At 37.7% G+C, this 26638-nt stretch overlaps 1 protein-coding gene across 1 annotated transcript in view; it reads right to left on the reverse strand.

Moving 5' to 3' along the window:
- Positions 1–26638, reverse strand: part of TYR (tyrosinase) — a 107235-nt gene that overhangs the window by 25715 nt on the left and 54882 nt on the right. The window contains exon 3 of the mRNA XM_068555253.1: positions 21842–21989. Coding sequence (XP_068411354.1) covers positions 21842–21989 — 148 coding nt within the window. The remainder of the gene's footprint in view (positions 1–21841; positions 21990–26638) is intronic.

Raw genomic sequence — 26638 nt, forward strand, 5'->3', positions numbered from 1 at the left:
TTCTCAGAGACCTGATTACCTAATGGATCCGAACTCAAAATTAATAATATAAGGATAAAGCAAGTTTGAAGAAAAGTAACATGCACTAAACACATAGATATCATTCACTGAAGACTCATATGAGTGAGAAGGGAAGAAAAAGGTATTTAGCTGATTTCTTGAAGCAGTGGCAATAAAATGGCACTTTAGGAAAAGTGATTTTCCTTAGAAAGGAGAGAGAAGGTTTCACAGATGTAGAAATCACATGTTATCCCCATGTGAATATGATACATATTAGGACTTGAAGGAATGTTGTGATCTAACTCAGGAGTTGATAAATGAGTAGCTTAGAGTCATTGCAATGTTTGAAGTCTTGCCATCCAAATGGGCTCAATCACAATTAGAGCAGTTCCACTTGTATCTTGTTTTACATATAGAAATGCCATTTTAATATGTTATAATAACTGAAATGCCATTTAATTTTTTAAAGGGTTCTTGACTTCTGCTTTTGGAAGGACAATGGGAGGACTTCTGTGGTGTTGCTCCCCAGCAAAACAAACATAACTGGTGAAAATTATGAAAAACAGCCCCAACCATTTAAAGTTTCTGGAAATTTTTCTAAAAGCACAGCATAACACTTATGCAAGAAAATCTTCTAAACTGATAAGAACAGCGAGAGTATGTAGTATTTGAGTCATGACCCTCTCACTCTTCACTTGACAGAGATTGTTTTGAATCTGTAGATTAATTTGGAGAGTGTTGACATTTTAACAATAAGAAGTCTTCCAATTCATGAACAAGGAACGTCTTTCCATTTATACAGATCTTAAGTTTCATTCAACAATGTTTTGTAGTTTTCAGTGTACAAGTCAAACTTCTTCAGTTAAATTATTTCTAAGTGTCATATCCTTTCTGTTGCTAATGCAAATGGAATTGTTTTCTCAATTTCATTTTCAGATTATTTATTGCTAGTTTACAGAAATACAATTGATTTTTATATGTTTTGTATTGTGCCACTTTGCAGAACTCCTTCATTAACTCTACTTTTTTTAAGATTCATTAGGATTTTCCATATATAAGATCATACCTTACGCACATAAGATATAAAGGAATGAACTTCCTGTTCATTCAGAAGGACCAAATTTAGTGTGAGATCTGTGGGTCAGGAACAGATGGGTGCTAAAGTTTATAGTTTTAGGTAGTCTGTCTGCTTGACATTTCTTTATCAGTGATAGAGGTTTTAAATAGTGTCAACCTTCTTGGAAAAAGAGGCTAGGAAGAGTTAGGCAAGATACTAGTGTACTGGCCAAATATCCTTCACAACAGGGAAGAATTTGATTCTCAATATGAAGAGTGCTAAGCTTGAAAGAAAGAAGTCCAGCTGTATAGAGAAGAGGTTAATAGAATACTGTATATTGGTGGATATCTGTTCTTAAAATTCACTTTTGGCATGTCTGTGGTTATGTAAATGTTGCTAATTCTAACCCACTCATTATGGGCATGAACATAGTGATTCTCAACCCATTAAAATGCTGATGCCCAGGCCTCCATATTTATTAAATAAGAAGTTCTGTGTCTGGGGCCTGCACCTAGGTATTTTTAAAAAGTATCCCATGGATTTATGCAGCAAGGATTGAGAACCACTTTCATAGTAGATTACCTATTCTGTCAGGTCTGATTTAAGAAATGAATGAGATAGACACTGAGCAGAATGTATTGAGTATCTCAAGCTGAGCAGGGCTGGAAAAATTATTGGCTAATTGATATTTTAAAAATAAGCCATTCGTGGTTCTCAAAACATTAAAAATGTGTAATTGTGTTTGGGTGAAAACAAAATCCCAAGACACTGCTCTAATTGTTTCCACAGTATCTATTTTTATGCCTTTTAATTCATTTTGAGGGTGTGGCATTGTGACAATTGGGTGCAGATTGATTGCTGTGGTGAAAAATAAAAAATCTTCTTGGATGGACTCTACCTGAACACAGATGAAAAATGTTGAGGTTTTTTGTCTTTGTTTATTTTACTATTTATAACTTGAGGAATTATGACACCTTATATCTTGAAGTCAATAAAGAGGAAAAATTTTGCTTTCATATTAGCTGTCTGGATCAAATCAAGCAAGAATAAAAAGAAAATTAATTTATTTGCTAAAAGTCTGATGGATATAGTAACCTGTTTTAAAGAAGAAAATAAGGAAAACTTTCCATCACCTATATGTCAACATCTGGCCAAAGAAAACGTGCAAAATGGAAAAACAGTAAAATAAGCTGGAGGTGTTACTTTTTTAGTGCAAAAAATGAAAAGATTTTAAATTTAGATATTAGACTAGAAAAAAATGAGGACTTAAGTGTCACCTCCTTTGCCACCTTTGATGATGTGCATCACAGACTATATTGGGGGGGGAAATCTCATGAAATTATGATTGGGATACTGAATAAATCAATCAATAAATAAACAAAAGCAAAACATAAGTGAGTGGATATTGGATGGATTTAAGAAAGAGAGAGTGTTTTTAAGCAGAGACTCAACAAGCCCCTTTCACCCACATCTTGTGTAATTTCCACCCTGGGTTCAGGGTTGTCCCAGTTTTGAGGAAGAACTGATCTCAGTAGGAAGAACTGGTAGATCAACCACAGTAGTCCTTAAGTCCTATCATGGACTGACCCTGACCATCTATATCCATTCCAGTAACTGTGCTTCTTCTTTTCTGCCATGTTTCCTTGATCTGGCTAATATCTTATTAACTTGTGAAATTCTTCAGAATTGAGTCTCTACGTATCAAAATAAAACTTCTCTTGACAGTTGGGTGTCTTGCCCCAAATTAAACCTGCTTGGGTAAGCAATTTTCATTTCCAGACTGTCCCTTTCAACTGTGGCTAACAGTATGGTATCTGGCCATCCCCTGCATAGAACAGAAGCCTTATATTCGGCACAGTCTCCTTCTGAAATTAAGGGTCAGTGTTTGTTAATCCCCAAACTCAAAGTCCCCAGTGAAAATTCAGCAAATACTTCTGAGTGGCTACTGTGATTCTTGCACATAAAGACCTCAAAAAATATTGTCCCTGCACTTAAAAGCACCACAGTCTGGAGAGGAGGACAGATACATGAATATGCAATTTTAATGCACACTAGGATAGAGATAAGTAAAAGATATAGTAAAAAAAAAAAAAAAAAAAAAAAGAGGATGTGATCAGCTATAATTGTAGGGAAGGAAAAAGAGAAGAACAATGTTTGAGCTAGAGCTCAAAAGGTTGCTAGAAGCCCAGGTGGTGAATGAAGACAGAGAGAGAAGCTGGTAGAGAATTTCAAGGAAGAGATAACAGCTTACACAAAGGTCCCCTGGAGTAGGGCACATTTGTGATGATTCCACTTAAGGATATCTTGATTCTCCATAATTGAGAGGTAGGTGCATATACTTTGCCTTCAACTCTCAGTGCCTTGAGTTAAGGTATGTACTTTTCACTCTGTCCTCAAAGGTTGTATACTGCCCTTCTCTGCATTTAGAGGCCTGTAGGCAAATAAGAAGGAGCATCATGATTCATCATGACACACCAAAATCTCTGGGGTCTGTCAGTCTAAGAGGGAGTGAAAGACACTTTGAGAAATATTGTACTTGCCTTTCTCCATAGCAATAATTCTCAAGGGAGGAGTCCATGAGGGAATTTATATTTGGGGGTGGTGGTGGAAACAATGCTATAGAATAATGGAATTTTTTATATTTAGAACCTGTGATTGTTATTAAGCTATTGCTTTACAGACCCAAATACACCCTACCATTATCAGTAATAAGGTGGACAAATCGATACATTCTATTGATGTCATTCACCCTCTTTCCCAAGTTGCAACAATGTTTGCTCAATAAATCCATGTACAAAGTAGCCATAGTGACAGAGATGGAGGCCTGGCATGGGTTCAGCAGTATAGCTTCCCTTCTCCCTAAGGCTGACCTAGCTACCACCACTGAGTGCCAAATCTGCTAATACCAGAGATCAACTATGAGGTTCTGATAAAGTAACGTCCCTTTGAAGCAGAGGATAATTCACTCACCTGGTACATTGGTTATATTGGACTCCTATCATCATAAAGCACAGCACAATTGCTTTCATCAGAATAGATGAAAATCTGCATATGGGTTTGCTTTCTGTGTACTCCTTCTGCCAGTACCACCACCCATGGACTCATGAAATGTTTCTTTACTGTCACATTCTCCACTCAACATTGCTTCTGACTACAGAACTCATCTCACAGCAAAAGCAGTGCAACACAGCTATTTCCTATGGAATTCACTAGTTTTACCACGCACTCCTACCTAAAAGCAACTAGCCTAATAAAATAATGAATTGGCCACTGAAGATTCAGTTAGGGTACCAATTAGGAGAAAATATCCTAAAGAGTTGAGGTCTTGCCTTACAAAGACAGTATATACTTTGAAACACTGACCAATATTTCTCCCGTGTACATTCTCTACAGGTGCTAGAAATAAGAGTGGAAATGGGAATGGTTCTTTTCACAATAACATCTTATAACCCACTTACAAAGTTTTTTCCTGTCACCATAGTTTTGAAATTGTCTGGTTTTTAGGTATTAATTTCCAAAGTAGAAGGACTGCTTCAACATGGGTACACAGAAATATTGCATTGAATTGGAAATTTAATTGAAGAATATTTTAGATGCTTCATGCCACTGAGCATATATATACGAAAGAGGGATACTCTCTTAGTTAATGATTCGGTGCTGAATGATCCCGATGATCAAGGTGTATTTGGGTTTCTGCCACACTGTAGTGCAGGAAATACTATGTAAGAAATTCAGGGAATTCTCTGGAGAGTTTTTAGTGTTTCTATATTCAATAGTAAAATTTAATGGAAGACCTTAGCAACCAAAGAAATGCAAAATAACTTAAAATTCAGATCCTCTAGGAATAAAAGTTTGATGCTAAATAGCCAATGGGTGGACTCTGCTAGTTATTAGCTGGTGTTTCTCAGCCCCAAAGATGTCTTACTCTACGTTGTGATTCTCAGGCTGAGACTCTGTAAGCTGCACATCTCCTTTGCTAGCTGGATCTCTGACAGACACTAGTACTAGACTGGAAGAAGAAAAAGGGACTTGCTCCCTCTTGTGTATTTCAGCAATTTCTCCTTACCTTCAGAAGGGCAGTAGAGTTCAGTCTCCAGCTCTTTGTATCTAAACTCCCAGAATCATCATCATTCCCTCTAAGAAGTTTCAACATAGTTGGGCTATAACCACCCCCACCCCCACAGAAGTCTGTCTGATACCCAGTTCTGTAAAATGCTGCTGAACATTTGAAGTTATCAGGACCAGCTGACTAGAGCCTCCCACTCAGAGGTTTGAATTCCTGCTCTATGAGGTCCCTCTTCCAATGTCAAAATACCACGAGGTACTTATACTAACTGAACATTATCTCCCCATCAGAAGTCTGAATCTGCTTCTGTGAAGGCTCTCCAAATGCCACTCATCTCTAACCATTCCTTATCTCTCCCCAACCTTAGAGGGGGTACGGCTTCCTCCAGTTCCTATCCCTGTATATATTCTTTCAGTTTCTTTTTTCACTTTTTAATTCTCTAATCTATTTAACCTATTATTTGCATTAAATTACTTCTGTTAAGATAACTGGCATTGTTTCCAATTTCTGTCATGGTATCTTGACAGCTGATATGAAACACACATACACACACACAAATCCCTATCATTTTTGATAGTAAACTACAGAAGATAAAGTTCTTCTTGGCTAATTGGCTATAGGTTAATTTTTTTTCATACAAAGTTAAGAAAAATCCAGTCAGTTATTACAGAGTATACTTTGAGGGCATAAGACATGGGACAGTACCGGAAATACTTGAGATGTATTTAGATATCGTATATTTTACAGATGAAAACATATATTCACATACTCAAATTGTTCCAGACATACAAGTTTTTCAATAATCAATGCACACATCCATTTTTAAATTTAAATTAAAAATTACAACCTGAGTTGCACAAGCAAAATTTCGAGTGCTCAATAGCCACATATGCAGACTAGATCATTAGCTTTCTTTCTCATATTAAACTATGATGATATAACAACCTCTGAATATAAAATTGGAGCCATATGTGGCAGTTGCATGATGCTAAGGACCAGAATACAAATTAAATCTCACTATTCAATGATATTTCCATTTTTCATCTTTGTTCTGATTTTTCATGTGCCCACAAGACAGACTGAGGAGGGAAGCACAGCCCTCCCACGTCAATCCCACAGTAATAACAGCGCTCCACGAGAATTATTCTGGATGGAAAATGGGACCACAGCAGTACTTGAGCCTTTTTTTCTTTATTTATTTCTGAGCTCTGCTACTTAACTCATGAACTTTGATTCCTAGGTTTACAGCACTCCGCTTCAGCAGTTCCTCTGACATCAATTCTGTCTCAGCATGTGAACAAACTTTTATGTCTTAGCTATTATGCGCTGCTCTCTCAGGATCCATTCCTCACTCCCTATTCTTTGCCCCAAGGTTTTTGCTTGATTACTTCCATCTTGACACTTAACCACTGACACTAGTATTGTTTTCACTTTGTGACTGGGAAGAGAGGAGGAAATTAATACTTGTCAGCAATCAGTTCTGTTTCTGCTTAAGAGGTAAAAATGTTGCAAGAGAATGTCATTCCTAATTTAACAATAAGAAAAAGTCATAATTTGTAAAAAAGATATTTTTGCCTCATCCAAGTGCTAGAGTCACAATGAAACCAGGCAAACTGATTCCAATGGGTGACAAAACATGTTGAGGAGGGACAGGATATGTGAACTGCTTCAACTTTGGCAAAATATGAGAGGAAAGGGTAAAAGCCAGAAAACTGGGTAAGACGGAAACCACTGAAATTGTAACAAATTGATTAAGCTACATGTGGGCTATGGAACAGTTTAGGATTCCTGATAATCCAAGACACAGAGGAATACACAACCACTTCCCAGATCTTTTCCCCAGACCTCTACTGGACATCCATGGAAAGACTGGGAGCCTTGCCTCAGTCTAAGGTGAAGGAGGTGTACCTGGAGAGGCCCATTGTTCTCCTGAGCATAGGGTGTTAATTGGTTGCTGGTGAGAGACTGGGCAGGAAACCTACGCAGACCACAGGTGCAGATCTTTCTTTCACATGAAGAAAAGATGTCAGCTACTGGGAAATGGAAAATGTTGGTTCACAAACCACCATGGGAACTTCCCAGCTGTAATCTGAAACCAGCCCCCTTAGTAGAGAGCAGGGGGGGAGACAGAAGAAAGAGGCAGACCACTTCTGATTGGTAAGTGGCAAGTTTAATAAGCAAGGGAACTTACATCGGAGGCTTGTCTTGGGTGGCTGCAAGATGAGTAGGTCTCTGCATCTGCCCACCAGAATCTTAAAAGTTTATAGAGAGGCTTTTTAAAAATATTTTTTTATTACTGGGCTGGCCAAAAAGTTCCTTCTGTTTTTAAGTAAAAATAAAAGACACATTTTTCATTTTCACCAAGATCTTTATTGAACAACGTATTCACCATTTTTTTCCACTACTTTCTGCCATTTTTCAGGCAACTTCATAATCCCTTCTTCCCAAAACTTTTTGTCTTTTTGAGCAAAGAACTGTTCCAGGTGCCTTTTACAGTCTTCCAGGGAATTGAAGTTTTTTCCATTAAGAGAATTTTGTAAATGGAAATCCAAATGTTCAATGTTTGGTGAATATGGTGGATGAATCAGAACTTCCCAGCCAAGCAGTAACAGTTTTTGCCTGGTCATCAAACATGCGGTCTTGCATTATCCTGATGGAAGGTTGTGTGTTTTCTATTGACTAATTCTGCACGTTTTTCATCGAGTGCTGTTTTCAGTTGGTCTAACTGGGAGCAGTACTTGTTGGAATTAATTGTTTGGTTTTCCGGAAGGAACTCATAAGAGAGGACTCTCAATCCCACCATATACACAACATCACCTTCTTTGGATGAAGACAGGCCTCTGGTGTGGTTGGTGGTGGTTCATTTCGCTTGCCCCACAATCTCTTCTGTTCCACATGATTGTACAATATCCACTTTTCATCGTCTGTCACAATTTGTTTTAAAAACGGAACTTTTTTTTACGTTTAAGTAGAGAATTGCATTCAGAAATATGGTCAAGAAGGTTTCTTTTTCTCTTAACTTCTGTGGAACCCAAACATCAAAGCAATTAGCATAACCAAGCTGGTGCAAATGATTTTCAGTGCTTGATTTGGATATTTTGAGTATGTCGGCTACCTCCAGCACGGTATAACGTTGATTTTTCTCAATTAACGTCTCAATGTGATCGCTATCAACTTCAACTGGTCTACCCGACTGTCGAGCATCGTCCAGCGAGAAATCTCCAGCACGAAACTTCGCAAACCACTTTTGATACATTCGATCAGTCACAGCACCTTCTCCATACACTGCACAAATGTTTTCTTTTGTTTCTGTTGCATTTCTACCTTTCTTGAAATAATATAGCGTAATATGCCGAAAATGTTGCTTTTTTTCTTCCATCTTCAGTATTAAAATGGCTACACAAAAATTCACCGATTTTGATAAGTTTTTTGTAAAATGCATGCTTATATGTCAGCTGTCACAATACAATCTAACAAAATTGGTTCGAATGACGTTAAAGACAACTAAGTGCTACTAGAGCTATCTTATGGAAAAACTGAACGAACTTTTTGGCCAACCCAATATTTTTATTGGAGTACAGTTGATTTACAATGTTGTGTTACTTTCAGGTGTAGAGCAAAGTGAATCAGTTATTCATATACATACATCCACTTTTTTTAAGATTCCTTTCCCATATAGGCTATTGCAGTGTACTGAGTAGAGTTCCCTGTGCTATACAGTAGGTCCTTAGTAGTTATCTATTTTATATATAGTAGTGTAACTGGATTCAGTCACATATGCTGTCCAGATGGTCTCAGTAGCACCTCACTCTCTCAAGGCTAGATCTTTGGAATAATTCCCACTGTGGGAATGAATGGTAGGCAGACTGTACGTTCCTAAGACAGGGGAGTAGGTTAGGAGCCTCTGATTGCCCGGGTTCAGCTCAGAGGTCAAACCACAGCAGTCATATCTTCTCGATGACCTCCTTCATCAGGGGGAAACATTTCACCTCCACCGCCCCACCTCATCTCTGCCTTGTTGCTAGACAAAAATTAGCTGCCTCTGGGAGAGAAAGAAGAATTCTGCCACAAAACTCCATGCTGTGCTGATACTAGCACAGCCCCACGATATGAATCTGGAAGCTTGTTCTGCTCTCTTTTTTATCCCTGAAATTAAAGGGGCTCTGCTGCTTCTGCTTCTTTTTTTGAGGGAAAAGTACTTTTCTTAAAAAACTGTTTTTCTTTTGGTAAATATTTATCTTTCTCCTGATAGTTTGCTTTGTATAAGGACACAGCTACAGAAAACTCTTTTCATTACGGCCGTTTGATGTCGTGAATATAGTAATGTGTCTTTCCTGAGATTCCAACAGAGTCGCATCCCCATTGTTATTTGTAGATTATTGCGACATTTTGTACTTGACAATAGCTATCTTGGGCCTTGTTGACTCCAGGATGGAAATAGCATTTGTATTGTACATCCTTGGTTTTCTCTGTTCTCTGCTTTGCCAATCCTATATGCAGAAATTTTGTTTTCATATTTCCAGAAACCCTCATATTATCTAAATTACGTTAATAAAACAAAGTCATATGATAAAAAGACATCTTATGAATGTTTTGACAAATGAGGTTCTGAATATAGCATTTCCTATGGATATTTTGTATATCAGTTATCATTCTTTAATTTTTCCTCTGGGGAAAATATGGGATAATTTCCCCTAGATAATGATCTTTTAGAATTGAAACCATATATCATTTTTCTTCGTTTACTTTTTAGAGCATTTCAATGTTCTTCACTTTTAATGCTTTTTTTTCTCATTTCCTTAGCAATAATTCCCTTAAATTATAAATTCAGGCATGTATCTCTTATTGTTAAAGGAGAAAAAGAGCCTCTCCAAAAAGTTCTTTTTCTTAATTCTTCTCCTCAAACAATTTGCTGTCCTTTCTATTTTAGTTTGTCATCACACTTTTAAAACTTTGGTCTAATTTGACATTTTCAATTCCTATTCTGTTTTCATTCTACTACAGTTTGACTTTCATCCTCACCACTTGTTATGAGTTGAATTATTCTCCTCCCACCCCAAATTCATATGCTGTAGTTCTAATCCACAGGACCTTAGAATGTAACTATTTGGAGATAGGGTCTTTGAAGAAGTAATTAAGTTAAAATGAGGTCATGAGAGTGGTCCTTTATCCAATCTGACTGGTGTCTTTATAAACAGAGGGAATTAGGACATGGACATGTACAGAGGGAAGACCATGTGAAAATACTGGGAGAAGACAGACGTATGCAAGCCAAGGAGAGAGAAGGTAATTCTGCTGATATTGTGATCTCAAACTTCTAGCTTCCAGAAATGTGAGAAAATTAGAAAGTATCTTAATGGCAAGGACCTTTTCTGTTGTGTAATTGTGTGCTAAGAACTTTAATACATATTTATAAAAATATCATATTAATTATTAAAGCTACAACTTCAGATAGGTACTAGTATTAGCAGAATTTTATGGCTGAGAAAAGGAAGGCTTAGGGGAGAATAAGCAGCTTGCCAGAGATCATTTAGCTAGATGTGGCAGCCTTGAGATTCAAAATGAAGCATGTCTGATGCTAAAATCGGTGATCTTAATCATGATTTACTGCCTCCTAGTCTCCCGATTTCTGGCTTTTTGATTAATTTTAAAGTCCTGTTCATCCCTTGAATCTGATATTTGGTGCTATTTCAGCAGATCTGAACTCTGGATCTCTAAATGATGATGGTAAGGACCTTCCTATAGTCACACTGCAAATGATGATGGTAAGGACCTTCCTATAGTCACACTGCTTCTGCCTTCCTTAGTTAAATATCCTCTGTCATGTTAAATATTCAACTCTGTCTCTGAAAGCTCCCACCTGCCCCACAAGGCCTTGAAACACTCTTCCCTCTACTTTGCAGAAACCTATGTCCTTGGGTAGGTCACCCTTTCTGGGGCTCAATTTCCTTATTTTTTAAATGAGGGGTTAGATTATGATCTTAAAATTTTCTTTCAGATTTAAAAGTTCAGCAAAAATAATGACAACTCATGTTTCTTTATCCTCTTTCATTTGGGATTTTTAAGTTATCAACACTTTAAGCAATTTAATTCCCCTCATACTAAGACATATTAGTCCTGCAAAGAGTTGGGAGATTCCCCACATTGTAGGAGGACTATTTTTTAGGTTATTAGTTATAGTACATGGCCTCTTCATCAATTAATCAAGTGCAGCAACACTTTAGTCTAATAAGTGTTTAATGATGTCTCCTATGTGTCAGGGTCTTTGTTAGGTGCTTGGATCTGTGTTTAGGTGCTACAGATGATCAATACACAAACACAACCTTAAAGGAGCTCAAGATTGAGTGAGAGAGACAGTCAAACCTACAAATACACCTAGCCAAAGCAGACTGGCATCAGAGCTAAATCCACTGATGACAACACAAAATCAGCTGTGGATATATGGATAAGTACAACTATAACGGTATAACTGCTACTTGTTCTAGGGAGTTAAGTCTAGGGAGCATTTTTAAAGCTGGTCAGAATCCAACAGTATGAAAAGAAACCAAGAAACAAAGGGGTCCTCCTCTGCCATCCCGTCTTATTCCCAGAGCAGACTTTAAGACATTTCTCTGGTTTCTGAGTTCACCTCCTTCCCTAACCCTGGGACTTCTGTCTTTCTGAGCAAGCTTCGGCCTTGCTATCACCAGCAGGCAGGCAATCTGCTGTTCATTCCTGAAGCTCCAGGGAGCTGCCTTCTGCCTGGACTATTTCTGAGCTGCCTAGTTGGCAAGGCATTTAGTTTGCAGGCATGTGGGTCGGGGCAGCCTTCTTAGCAGGATGGCCCAAGGGAGGCTTGGGGAATAGAATGGAAAGGAAGCCTCATCAGCAATGACAGCCAAGAAGTCACTCCAAAAGATGTAATTAATCTGTAGCTGAGGAGTGAGGCAGACCTGCCATCCATGGAATGTTTTGCTTCAGGTTTATACCTAGCTGGGATTCCCATGCACTCAAGAGACAGGTTACAGGAGAACTGAGGAAGTGTTGTTGATCCTGGAGGGCGCTTGCAAATAGTGAGTACAGAATAAAAGTATCGCATATGCTTTATAAAAGTCCCTTATACTCTACTCTCTTTACAAGAAGCCAGTTGTCATATTACGAGTTATAAACTGTAAAGTCACATTCCTATGAGAAAAGTAATAATATTACCGCCATTTTGTCAGTGAGGAAACTGAGGCTGGGAGGAATTCAGCAACCTTCCCAGGGTCATATAAGTATCTCAAAACAGAGCCAGGATGTGCTCACAGGTATTCTGCCCCCAGGTCTCATGGTTCTTCCACCAGAGGACTTCTTATCCACACTTGGAATCTAGGAACTAGACTATGAGCTTCTAGAGGTGTCCCTTCCTGCCCTCTCTACCTCAGCCTCACTTAGTTCCTGAGTCAGTGCCTGCTCAGCCAAGGTGAGCCCAGCCCACATCAGAGGTGGGTTTAACATGAATGGATAAAGAAGATGTGAGATATATACAAATAATATATATATATATATATATATATAATATATATATATATTCATGCAAATGACATCTTAGATGCATGGAATGCATAGAAACCTAGCATCAAAATATATTACATAATGATATGCCACAGGATATGTCCAAAGGATGTTTGAAGAATTTGGAAACGACATTGGAAATCTTTGCAAAGTTAAGGATCAGTTGTTCTATTTTGGGCAAGAACTAATGTGGTTGCAAACTTCTGTGTATATATATACACACACACAATGGAATATTACTCAGCCATAAAAGAATGAGATAATGCCATTTGCAGCATCATGGATGCAACTAGAGATTATCATACTAAGTGAAGTAAGTCAGACAGAGAAAGATAAATATCATATAATATAGCTCATATGTGGAATCTAAAAAAAAAATGATACAAATGAACTTATTGCCAAAACAGAAATAGACTCACAGACAGAGAAATCAAACCTATGGTTACCAAAGGGGAAAGGAGGGGAGGGATAAATTAAGAGTTTGGGATTAAAATATGCACACTATATAAAATAGATAAACAACAATGACCTACTGTAGAGCACAGGGAACTACACCTGTTTGCTGTACACCTGAAACTAACATAGTACTGTAAATCAACTCTATTTCAATAAAAATTTAAAAATCAGTTCATACTGCAGGCTTAAGCTTCTGGGCACTCTAAACTGTAACACTTACTCCAAATATTGGCCCAGTTTTTGCTCCCCTTCACATTCCCCACCCCTCACTGCCTAGCCCCTGCTTGCCCCCTGCACTCCTCCTCCCCCATCCACACACCCCACCCAATTGGAGCTTGCTAAATTTTTCACCAACCTGTTCTGCTTGGTCAACCGGCCTCCTGCTGCAGTAACCATGCTGGTGACTAGTGTTCAAAATAACCGCCTATCCTGTTAGCTCTTGCTCTTGTGTTGGGGTAAGAGTATATTCTCTCTATATATAGACATGCATTTCTTCTGCTCTCCAAACACTTTATGAAGCAGCATATAGTACAGGTTAAAAACATGGGCTCATATCCTGACAGGTTATTTAACCTCTCTGTGCTTTAGTCTATTTGTCCCTAAGATGGGGGTGACAATGCCACTTAACTGGTAGGATTGTTGTTAACTATTAGATGGGTCAGTCCATTGATGCCCTTAGCTTTTGGTGTAGTAAGCACTCAAACGTTAGCTGTGCTTTCAGTATTTTAGTTGGGTTTTAATTATGGCCTATTTCCTGAAGTTTCTACTAACCTCACACTTCTGAGGTTTTCTTGTTTTGTTCCACGTGAATTGAATGTAGTTACTACCAAACTTCATGAGTCAATATCCTACTCATTCTTCATAAAGCCACCGGTCATAAGAGAATTCCAAACACTGGAATCTAACAGCTATTCATTGAATATCCACTCTGTGCCAGGCAGGCTGCTAGGTGCTACAGATCCAGGGGATGAGGAGGACCATTCTTATGGTCCCCACTTCCTTGATGCTCTTTTCTTCACTCCCGCATACTCTGGCCTATTAAACCACTACTATTGCAGAAGTTACATTTTGTTTTATGTTACTTAGTTTTTTACATATCTGGACCAGGAAGCATTAGGTGGGGAGCAATAGTATTAGTGACTGCTGAATCCCCATGGCCTAATATAGCACACAGAGCATAGAGGGGACTTAATGTTTGTTGAATTAACAGCTGAATGAATGCATGCATGCAGAGATGTGCTTGCTTTTGTCCACATGAGCCCTCCTTGAGCAATGAAGTATTAAGGAAAAGGAAGTATTTCTAAAGCCCTCTTTCTGTTGCTCTGACATTTATCCATAGTGTACCATCCAGCACCAATGCTCATCTTCCTTCCTAAGGAATTTATAAGCATAAAACTTCCTGATTCCATGGCTAAAACATCAGCTTTGCTTGATGGGTGTTGTAGTGTTAGGTTGGTTTAAAGTTTCAAATGTCTCTGTCTTTAGCATGCCCCAAATCTGATCTTCTTGGAGAAAAAGAATACACATTCCAACATATTCATTCTTTTAGGGTGCCCACTGTTCAATCCTCTCTTCTTGCCAGAAACTTTTTTACAAATCTGAGAAAAGCTTAGAGTCCTGTCAGACCTTAATCTGAATAGCAGAGAAAAATAATTTATACTATAAATTGGATTTATCTATATGTCAGTTACCTATTAATCATAACTAAAAGCATGATTAAGCTGTCACTAAGAAACCTGCTAAAGCCCTGTAATTGTACTAATGCATTCTACTGTCATTTCTTCAAAAACACATTATCCAGAGGATTGTAAAGTCCAGAAAGAACCATGGAGCTTTAGATCAATCCACTCTTTTTACAGATGAGAATACTGAGGAACAAAGAGTTAAAGACTCTGAAGCTGTGAATAGAGATTGAATATAAACGATTATATAAAAGATCATGTATTGGGCTTCCCTGGTGGCGCAGTGGTTGAGAATCTGCCTGCCAATTCAGGGCACACGGGTTCGAGCCCTGGTCTGGGAAGATCCCACATGCCGCGGAGCAACTAGGCCCGTGAGCCACAACTACTGAGCCTGCGCGTCCGGAGCCTGTGCTCCGCAACAAGAGAGGCCGCGATAGTGAGAGGCCCACGCACCGCGATGAAGAGTGGCCCCCCGCTCGCCGCAACTAGAGAAAGCCCTCGCACAGAAACGAAGACCCAACACAGCCATAAATAAAAAAATTAAAAAAAAAAAAGACTCAAGGGGCATCCAATCATGGGGCCTCTCACAATACTGTGAGATTTATCACCAGGAACTCAACGAGGGTCCACAGTAAATATAAGAGAAAAATCCCCTTGTAAAAAAAAAAAAAAAAAAAAAGATCATATATTAATTTCTGAATACCAAGAAACATACCATAATATTTAAATGATGACTAAAACTACAGAAAATATTTGTAATGTTTATGACAAAAAAGGTCAACTAAAAATTTATGAGGACCCTATACAATTCAATAATAAAAAGACCAATTAACCTAACATAAAATAGCAAAGAATGTAAATAGACATTTTAGAAAAAAGTATAATTAATCTATAACATGCCTAGAAAACAGAAAAATACAAATAAATATTTTTCTACTTTTCAGAGTTAAAAAGATTAATAAATTTGATGACATCTAGTGCAAATGAGGGTACAGGGTGGCAACACACTTTCATTCTCTATTTGTGGAAATGTAGCAAGCACAATCATTTTTAGAAGGCAGTTTGGAAATATCAACAAATTTTAAATGTATTTAACCTCTCACCTTTCAATTCCAATGTGAAAAATCTATTCTTTAGCTATACTCACAAATGTTCACAATTATATATATATATACATAATATAAACACACACAAACATACACATATATATATAGTTTAAAAAAGAAAAGATAGAAAAAAAAGAAACAATCAAAATGCCTGTTAATACGTGACTAAGTGATTACTAAAGAATGGTGCATTCATACAATGGAATTCTTTTTTAAAAAAATATTTATTGACTCATTTAAAGATAAACAATGACTACCTTTATTAACACTGCATGTTAATAACATCTTAATGTTATAATGAAATTAGTGCTCATCTGGTGGAGCCCCTAAAATCTGTCTTAAAGTGCCAGTATGTTCCAGGATATGAAGGAGCCAATGAAGGATGAAATTTGGAAAGTGAATTTTATTTGACCTGGTTTATAATACCTAAGTTTGAAAAATAAGTTATAAAATTTGTTTAAAAACCTTAAAATATTCTCAATTTTGATGGCCTTACTGACTTGGCTTACTTACTTACTGACTTTTAATTAATTTATTTATTTACTTACTGACTTACTGACTGATATATTGCTTATGGCCCTTGCCTACAATATAAAGGTTTTTTTTTTCTTTTTTTTTTTTTTTAATTTTATTTATTCATTTATTTATTTATGGCTGTGTTGGGTCTTCGTTTTTGTGCGAGGGCTTTCTCTAGTTGCGGCAAGCGGGGGCCACTGTTCATCACGGTGCGCGGGCCTCTCATTATCGCGGCCTCTCTTGCTGCGGAGCACAGGCTCCAGACGCGCAGGCTCAGCAGTTGTGGCTCACGGGCCTAGTTGCTCCGCGGCATGTGGGATCTTCCCAGACCAGGGCCCAAACCCGTGTCCCCTGCATTAGCAGGCAGACTCTCAACCACTGCGCCACCAGGGAAGCCCTTTTTTTGCTTTTTAGATAGCAGATATTTTCTGTCTAACTAGAATAATTTCCTGAGCTTTTTGTTGCCTGTATTATACTCTTGACTGTTTAAGAAAGAAAAAAAGAGCAAAGGTTTCTTGCTCCTCACTTATAAAAGAGCTAAGGTTCTTTACAATCCTGTTACCTTCTTTTCTTTTAACTTTAAAATGCTTTATTGACACTTTCATTAAAAATATAATGAAATATTATTTCTCAGGCACTCATAATCTTACTTAATCGTGTCCAAGTTTCCTCTGACAACTTCTTTGATTTTGCCTTGCCCAAATCAGATCCTAAATATAGAAAAAGTGACATAAATCTTGTAGACTATCTTTTAAATTATCTTTGTGATTGCTGGAAAATTACAAAGGTTTGTTATTTCACCTTACAAAGAGAGAGATGCTAGAAATACTTAGGTTCATTTATTAGTTACCATTGATGAGTAACATGGGAAGAGTACTCAAATAAGAAGAGCTACTCAGCCTTCCCTAGGTTAAATTTGTATAAGTAAATGTCGTTAATTTTTTTCTAAATTGTATGCTTTACGACAAGTTCTTAGAGATTCATCAATGCCCTCACTGTCCATATCACATTTCTATTTATCAGAGTCCGGATGGTGCACTATCTGATATTAGGCAACAACAGTATAGTGTTACCACTCATAATTTCAGTTATTTTAAAATGTTAAGTAGGTCACAACCATACTTATCTCTCTTTTTAAGACTTTTTTTAAAAGAGATGTTTTAGGCTTACAACAAAATTAAAGGAAGATACAGAGATTTCCTAATATCCCCTTCCCCCCACCACATGCATAACCTCCCCCTTATCATCATCCCCCAGCAGAATGGTGCATCTGTTATAACTGATGAACCTACAATGTCCTATCATAGTCACCTAAAATCCATAGGTTACCTTAGGGTTCACTCCTGGTGTTATACATTCTATGCGTTTGGACAAATATATAATGACATATCCATCATTATGCCATCACACAGTTTTTTCACTGCCCTAAAAATTCTTTGTGTTCTGCCTATTCATTCCTCATGCCCTCAACCCTGACAACTGATCATTTTATAATCTCCACAGTTTTGCTCTTACCAGAATGTTATATAGTTGGAATCATGCAATATATAGCCTTTTCAGATTGGCTTCTCTTACTTAGTAATATATATTTAAGTTTTTCCCATGTTTTTTCATGGCTTGATAGCTCATTTCTTTTTAGTACTGAATAATATCCCATTGTCTGGATGTACCACCATTTATTTATCCACTTACACACTGAAGGACGTTTTGCTTGCCTCCAAGTTTTGGAAATTATAAAGTTGTTGTATACATCCATGTGCAGGGTTTTGTGTGGACATAGGTTTTCAGCTCCTTTGTGTAAATACCAAGGAGCGTGATTACTGGATCATATGGTAAGAATATGTTTAGTTTTATAAGAAGCTGCCAAACTGTCTTCCAAATTGGTTGCACCATTTTGCATTTCCACCAGCAATGAATGAGAGTTCTTGTAGCTCACATCTCCACCAGCATTTGATGTTGTCAGATGCCTCCAGTTTTGGCCATTCTTATATAATTTAAGCTCTTCCTTCTCTGGATTCATATACCTCTTACACTTCTTTTATAGACAGTGCTACATTGCTATGTTGGTTTTTTTTTTTTTTTCCTTTTCTGTCTTTTTTGAAGAACTATAAGCATCTGGAGGTCATTCATACCAATAAATTAAAAAGGCATGGTACCTGGCATAGGACCTAGAATGTAGAAGAAACTTAAAATGTTTGATGAATGAATGAATTTTTAATGAAAATGAATTATCCTCAGTCTCAGAGCAGTCAGAAGGAAAACTCCTCTTTGCATTTTCCAAGGAATTCTCCACAGTGGTTAGGAACATGTCTCTGTAGTAAGACTGCATTGTTTAACTCTCAACTCCACCCTTTACTAGCTGTGTAATCTTGGGACAGTTACTGAACTTCTCCATCTCTCTTTTTTAATCTAGAACATTACAGACTTGTTGGTGTGGATTAAATGAAATAAAACTAGTAAAGAGTTTATAACAGTGCCTAGCACATAGTAAAAACTAAATACATATTCTCTTTTAAAATCATTGTATTAGATCCATTCTCTGATTTTTCCTTTTTTTTTTTACTTAAAAGTGGTAGAGATAATTGAAATTACTTTATGTCTTTATTTGCCCAACAATGGCACATTTTGGTGGTGAGCTAACTGGCCACTGGACTCATCACTTTCTCTGCATATGAGACTTGAGGCGTATTTCCTTATTTTGGACCCTAAGCTTCATTTTCTTCTTCAGTTCATATTTTGAGCTTGTGCTTGGTTTCAATGAGGTAAGAGTTATGTTCCCAATCCTTGAATATCCATTCTTGTCTTGTAGGCCTGCTGCTCTTCAGGGCTCAGCTCATATATCATCCTTTTTATGTAGTTTGCCAAGAATGTCTCCTATGACTATGCGTGAATTATAATGTACTATAGTTGTTTACTTGTTTGTATTTCCCACTAGACTAATCTTTTTCAAGCCAGTGATCTTGTCTCATTATTCTGTTTAATCAGTGCCTAAAACAAGGTCTAATGGTCTAGACCTTGCTAAATCTAAAACATGCTAAATCTTAAAACATGTTTATAGCATTGAATGATTTGTGCTTTACAAGACTTGCAAAACGTTTTTTTTAGTTAAAATGATTTCTCTGCAGTTTCCTTTGTAGCTATGATAAATGTAACTTGCTAAGGTTGTTTTCAATCATTTATTCATTTGATAGAAATGTATTACACATCTACTAATTACAAGCTAAAGAAAACATTGTGAGAAAAACAAATAGAATTCAAGGCGTGGGTCCCAGCATTAAGTAGCTCAGAGATTAGTCATAGAGACAAAGCACAAGTAATCATAAGGAAAGCACATAATCAATAAGAATGATATAAATGATGTGTCCAAAATAAGAAGTAGAGAGAGAAAGTGATGTGAGTTAACAGATGGGAGCAGCGGTATGCCGGCCATTATTTTAACAATCAGCTCTCTCAGAGTGAAAGCCCTGATTTGTAGCACTTGCCAGTTTCCTGATGTAAATACTCCTACCAATACTGGTTTCAAGCTACAGCCTGAGGTCACTGAATGCAAAGTTGGGAAAATATGTACATAATTCAATCTTGCTAGCCAATTTGGGCTGGCTCCAACACACCCTTGGATGAGAGAAATGGTTTTAGATAGGCATGGTCATTCTTCATGGAAGAGCTAAAAATTGAAACTAGTCTTGAAGATTATATAGAAATTAGATAAGTCAAGGAAAATATGTTCCAGATTTGGAGACTGGTAAATGCAATAAATAGAAGCAACAATGGACGTGAAATGTTCAGGCAAATGTACTCAGCACATAGTAGGTGCTCAATAAATATATTTGTGAATAACTGAACAACAGTGAAAAGACCATCTGATTGAAGAAATGCGTCTCTCTAAGAAGAGACTTGAGAGGAAAGCTCAGATGCCACAGTACTTTGTGGCAATCCGCAGGTCTCTATCCTTCTTTATAATGATGCTTTTTCCTCCCTCTCCATCCCCAGAATCTTCATCAGCTTGCCTACAAGGGCTGAATGAGAAACTACTTTGACATTTGCTTATTATTTTTGAGTTACTTTAATAATCATGCAGGTATCTAATAGTAAGATAGGATTAATAGAGAATTCTAAGAAAGAGAAAATTTTAATTTTCAAAGGTGGGAGAGTGGCTTCTAAAAGCTGTATATCTTTGTAATAACTTTATCTCTATTTAAAAAATGCCTCCAGACATTGAATTAAATTATAGCATTTTCTATAAATATAGATATAGGTGGGCTAGATAAAGATGAACCTTTTTCTCTTACCTGGCATATAAATATGGAATTCTCTGGTTTGGCAGGGGTCAGGAAACTTCCTCTGTAAAGGGCCAGGGACTAAATATTTTCTATTTTGTGCACTATATGGTCTTGGTTCAACTTGGCCACTGTAGCGTGAAAGCAGCCATAGACAATATGTAGATGAATGATTGTGGTTGTGTTCTAATAAAACTTTATTTACTAATAAGGTAGGAGACAGATTTGGCCTATAAGCCATAGTTTGCATATTCCTTGTCTGGGGCATCAAGGTATCTAGGAAATCTACCTTCTTTAAAGTTCATGGGATGGCACTAAAGGTCAAAAAAATGCCAAAAATTCACAAAGACAATATGATACAAAAATGACTCAGTAAACAGAGTTCAGTCTATCTGCTCTGGTAAGATGTTTTCCCCCACAATCTTCCTCCCTCCCTGATGTATAGTTTTGGTGGTTTTGATGTTATATTGTTATCATAATTTTGGTGCTTATATACTTTCTTAAAAACTAATTTCTAAATAAAACTTGACTTGAGATATTATTTAATTCTTATAATATTAGAGTTGCCAAGAAGGCAATAAAAACCTGCCTAATAATCTTCCAGGCTAATAGTCACTTAGTTATTTGATATTATGTCCATGTTCCTGAAACATGAGTGAGGTGGAGATAGTGATAACTTCTTCAGCCACTCATCCATTGATGGACACTTATGTTGTTTCCATATCTTGGTTATTGTAGATAATGCTGCTATGAAAATGGGGGTGTCCTTTTCAAGTTAGTGGTTTTGTTTCCTTTGGATATATTCCCAGAATTGGAATTGCCAGATCATTTGGCAGTTTTATTTTTAATTTTTTGAGAATCCTCCATGTTGTTTTCCACAGTGGCTATACCAGTTTACAATTTCACCAATAGCACACAAGGTTTCCCTTTTCTGCACATCCAGGATAGCATTTATCTCTTGTCTTTTTGATGATGGCCATTCTAACAAGCATGAGGTACTATCTCATTTTGGTTTTAATTTGTGTTTCCCTAATGACTAGTGATGGTGTGCATATCTTTATGTGCCTGTTGGCTTTTTGTATATCTTCTTGCCATCTGCTACATTAAAAACCAATAAGCACATAATTTATGAAGAAGTGCCAACCAACCTGTCAACAAATGCATGATGAAGAAGGAAAATGGGATCGTTGGCAGATCCCGGTACTTGGGACATCGTTCCATTCATGTAGATGTGCAAGGCATTGTGCATACTGCTTTGTGAGGCATCTGCTATCCCAGTAAGCGGACTAGCAAATCCTGTTGGCAAAAAGAAAATTGAAAAATAAAAATTAGTTTGCCTTAATGATTGAAAATCTAAATGATTTTCTCATTTGGTTTACAACTACAATTGAAAACCTGATTCAAAGTAATAACATCAACCATAAAATTCATTCTGTATTGGGATTCTGTACATTCTAGATGCCCAGTGAGTATTTAATAAATCTTTGTAGAGTTGAATGGTGTCAATCTGGTCACAACGGACTGATTAACCAATGGAATAGGCTGAACCAGTCTGTGTTCCATTCTGTTGCTTCTGCCTATTATTCCTCCTTTAGATCCTGAAAAGTAGTAAAACCTTTTTATAATAATCGGCACAGTCACTCTCACTTCAGTCTGTGACAGCACGTAGAAACAGATCTTTCCGGCCTTTATGTGTCCCCTTGCTTTCCAGTTCTGGTGGTTACTTTTAATTTTTTTTCTGGTTCCAGAGGAAACATGAAATTTGTGACCTTTGACATTACAATTCATCTTCAACTGTCTAGAGGACATCAGGTAATGTGTTTTATTTTGCAAAATATTTATTTCAGAGTTAAGCAGGACTCCATTAAATGGCTCCATTCATTGCAAAAGGAATAGTAATTATAATAAGAATTATTATTTTCTGAATGTTAATTGAGCTATTGCTTTTTGTGACATAAGTCCTTCAGCCTTTATAGCAGCTCTGTTGATTAGAAATTATCCCCATTGAAAAAAAGAGAAAACCGAGGCTCAGGCAAGTTCTGAGTTTCCCAAGCCTACACAGGTCGTGGTTGAGTTGGGATTTTAACCCATATCAATTAGACTTCAACATCTGAGCTCTTGAAAGTTTGTGTTCTCTCCCACATACTCCCAGGGAAGAGGTAGAGTATGATATCATTTCAGAGTCCATTCAGGGAAAACACAAAACATAAGTAGAACTCAGATTCAGAGCCAGACAAAGAAGTAGGAGTAACAGAGTTAAACTGTAAGTAGGAGCCAAGTTGAGGGACTATGGCCAAGGACATGCTGAATTTCAAAATTCAGAAATATAAGAAAACAGAAACTGTAAGATTATAATTTTTTTTAAAAAGGTAGGATAGAAACAGTGCAGGCATTAGGGCTTGGGCAGAGGAAATCTAGCTTCATTTCATACAATTAGGATTATTTTGTTGTCAACTTCATTTTTAAAGTGCAGCTCTTCACTTTTGCATTTGAAGCTTTGTGCTCTCCCACCATTGTGGCTCATAGTATTTCTGCCGCCTCAGCTGATGATTTTTTTTCCCTCCTTTTGAGCTTTATGTACTCATTCTCTGAAACCATACCAAGCCCCATCCCCTCTGGAACCATAGCCCAAGAACATACACTTATCTCCCCTCTGAAATCTCTTGTCTATGAAAACTTTTATGACTGTATATACATGGCACTTACTATGTGCAGGAATTTTTCTAAAAACTTAACATGATTAATTTCATGTAATCTTCACAATGATTCTACAGCTTATCTTCATAATCTCCATTATATAGATTTGGATAAAGCAGTTTAGAGAGCTTAAGTAACTTGTCTAAGATGAAAAAGATTAAGATTAAAAATAAGAGAAGGCTGGAACACCAGTGTGTTTTATTCCAGAGCTTAAGCTCTTGAATGAACTGGTATACTGTCTTTCTTATTAGCAATAAGTCATATCATGGAGGGAAAAGGTCTGTAGAACAATGGTCTTTAAGCTTTTATCCTTGAGTAGCACCAAATGAAAGTTTTAAAACCAAGTTTTCTGTATGCTCTCACATATTTTTAAGTAGATTCTAAGTTGCTTTAATCATAATTGTATATAGTTTCAGAGGATAAAAGTTCAGGGATAGATGTTGCAAATAGTATAAGTTTTAAAGTAAAAATTTATTATCACTTTATAAAAATGTATGCACATTAAATGATTTGATATTTACCAACATCCATATCAAAAGTACCTAAACAAACTCTTCTATTATAGTCTAAAATTTTATAGGATTTCCTTTTTCACTTGATCTCATGTTTTTATTCTATTTTCTTACACAATTATACCTAAATGTTATATGTTATTCTTGAAATGTTTTTTTAAAAAACTCATCAGCCTGTCATACTTTTCTACAACAAAATAGGTATAAAAATTAAAATTACTTTTTAAAAATTTCATGAGACCATTAATATAATCTGGATTGTTATCATTATGTTTTTTAGTAATACACAATTTATTAGAATGACATAAACATTAAATATTTTACAAAATAAGCTACTAAATATAAAAAGTAAAATTTTATTGAAAATGTATTTCTTAATATTATTTGTGAAAGATTGTTAATTAAAATTTATTGTATGTATCCATGGATGAATATTACTCATTGATAGAAAAGATAAGGCTCAGCATATTTTCTATTCTAAATTTTAAAAAATAAATCACAGTCCTGAGAAACTTTATTCTCATAAAAACTAGATGGTAATGAAAAGATTTTTGTAGGAATTCCACTTAATTACTTGAACTCCTTTTTTAGTTATATATGCCAAAAATGACATAACTGATTCAGCATCAAAATAATCTGATCCGTCAGTGACAACACAATCAAGAATTCTTTGATGAAAGCAATCTTATAATTTATGGATCTATTTACAAAGGACCCAAATTTCAAGACATTTGCTACCTAGTCATTAAAGTCATTCACTTCGGCGACAATGGCACCAATATTTTGAGTTCTCCACTGTTTTGGTACCTTGTAAGATTTTACCCCTTCTGTGAGTGCATAGTGATGAGAATGGATCCAGTTTAGGTGAGAGGTATGACTTTCTTCTGAAAAGTCGAAGGGAGATTGTGAAAGGGGAGGTGGTAAAGAAGAACATTCAGGAGGCTTCTCATTCAGATTCATTTTAGAAAACAATAGATGGGAGGAAGATCTGGAAATAAATTTCTTTAAAACTCTCTGTGCCATGTACCCTTTAGAGAGTCTTAGCGAACCTATAGTAATGTCTATCCCAATTTGAAGATACTGCTGAATAGAAATGATTTTTAGAGCTAAGCAACCTGGGTTTAAATTCTGTGTTACTCAGTGAAAGTATTACCTTTGTCAAGTTATATTTTGTGAGCCTCAGTTTCTTCATTGGTAAGAGAGGGAATAATTAATGCCCATCTCTCGTATTCTGATGAGGACTTTTTTGATAACAGGTGTGATGCATCTAGTATAGAATCTGGCACAAAATGAGGGCTTCCTGAGTAATAGCTATCATTTCTCTAAGCTTGTTGCATTTGATAAATGGGTGCCTATCATGAGAGCTGCTAGCCAAGAAGATGGGACAGTCCCACTGCAGAAAAGCCTCTTTTGCCACAAATCTCCACCACCAGGGTCCATCCTAGTACCAGACACTTCTCTCCTCTTGAACTCCATTTCTCTGCAGAAACCTGCCTGCTGCTTGCCCTCAGCCAACAATAGATGCTTCGGGGTGATTCTGGAAACTAGAATTGCTATTCTAAGAGTGTTTTCAGCAGGGCTAGTGTTTCTTTACTCACTTCTTTTGCTAACTTTCCAGATGTTGCACCTAGGAAAGTCCCCGATGTTATTATGAAGGATATGTGAATAAGAAGCACATGGAGGAGAGACCTTCAGGATGGCAGAGGAGTGAGACGTGGAGATCGCCTTCCTCCCCACAGATACATCAGAAATACATCTACATGTGAAACAACAACTACAGAACACCTACTGAACCCTGGCAGAAGATCTCAGACTTCCCAAAAGGCAAGAAACTCCCCACGTACCTGGGTAGGGCAAAAGAAAAAAGAAAAAACAGAGACAAAAGAATAGGGATGGGACCTGCACCAGTGGGAGGGAGCTGTGAAGGAGGAAAGGTTTCCACACACTAGAAGCCCCTTCGCGGGCAGAGACTGCAGGTGGCGGAGGGGGGAAGCTCTGGAGTCACGGAGGACAGCGCAGCAACAGGGGTGCGGAGGGCAAAGTGGAGAGGTTCCCGCACGAGGATTGGTGCTGACCCGCACTCACCAGCCCGAGAGGCTTGTCTGCTCACTTGCCGGGGCGAGTCTGGGCTGGGAGCTGAGGCTCTGGCTTCGGAGGTCAGATCCAAGGGAGAGGACTGGGGTTGGCTGCGTGAACACAGCCTGAAGGGGGCTAGTGTGCCACAGCTAGCCGGGAGGGAGTCCGGGAAAAAGTCTGGAGCTGCCAAAGAGGCAAGAGACCATCGTTTTAGGGTGTGCGAGGAGAGGGGATTAAGAGTGCCGCCTAAATGAGCTCCAGAGATGGGCGTGAGCCGCAGCTATGAGCACGGACCCCAGAGACGGGCATGAGACGCTAAGGCTGCTGCCGCCGCCACCAAGAAGCCTGTGTGCAAGCACAGGTCACTCTCCACACTGCCCCTCCCGGGAGCCTGTGCAGCCCGCCACTGCCAGGGTCCCGTGATCCAGGGACAACTTCCCCGGGAGAACGCACGGCGTGCCTCAGGCGGGTGCAATGTCACGCCGGCCTCTGCCGCTGCAGGCTCGCCCCGCATCCGTAACCCTCCCTCCCCCTGGCCTGAGTGAGCCAGAGCCCCCGAATCAGCTGTTCCTTTAACCCCGTCGTGTCTGAGAGAAGAACAGACACCCTCAGGTGACCTACACACAGAGGCGGGTCCAAATCCAAAGCTGAACCCCAGGA

This window comes from Eschrichtius robustus, chromosome 11, assembly GCF_028021215.1.
Source record: "Eschrichtius robustus isolate mEscRob2 chromosome 11, mEscRob2.pri, whole genome shotgun sequence".
Classification (NCBI taxonomy): domain Eukaryota; kingdom Metazoa; phylum Chordata; class Mammalia; order Artiodactyla; family Eschrichtiidae; genus Eschrichtius; species Eschrichtius robustus.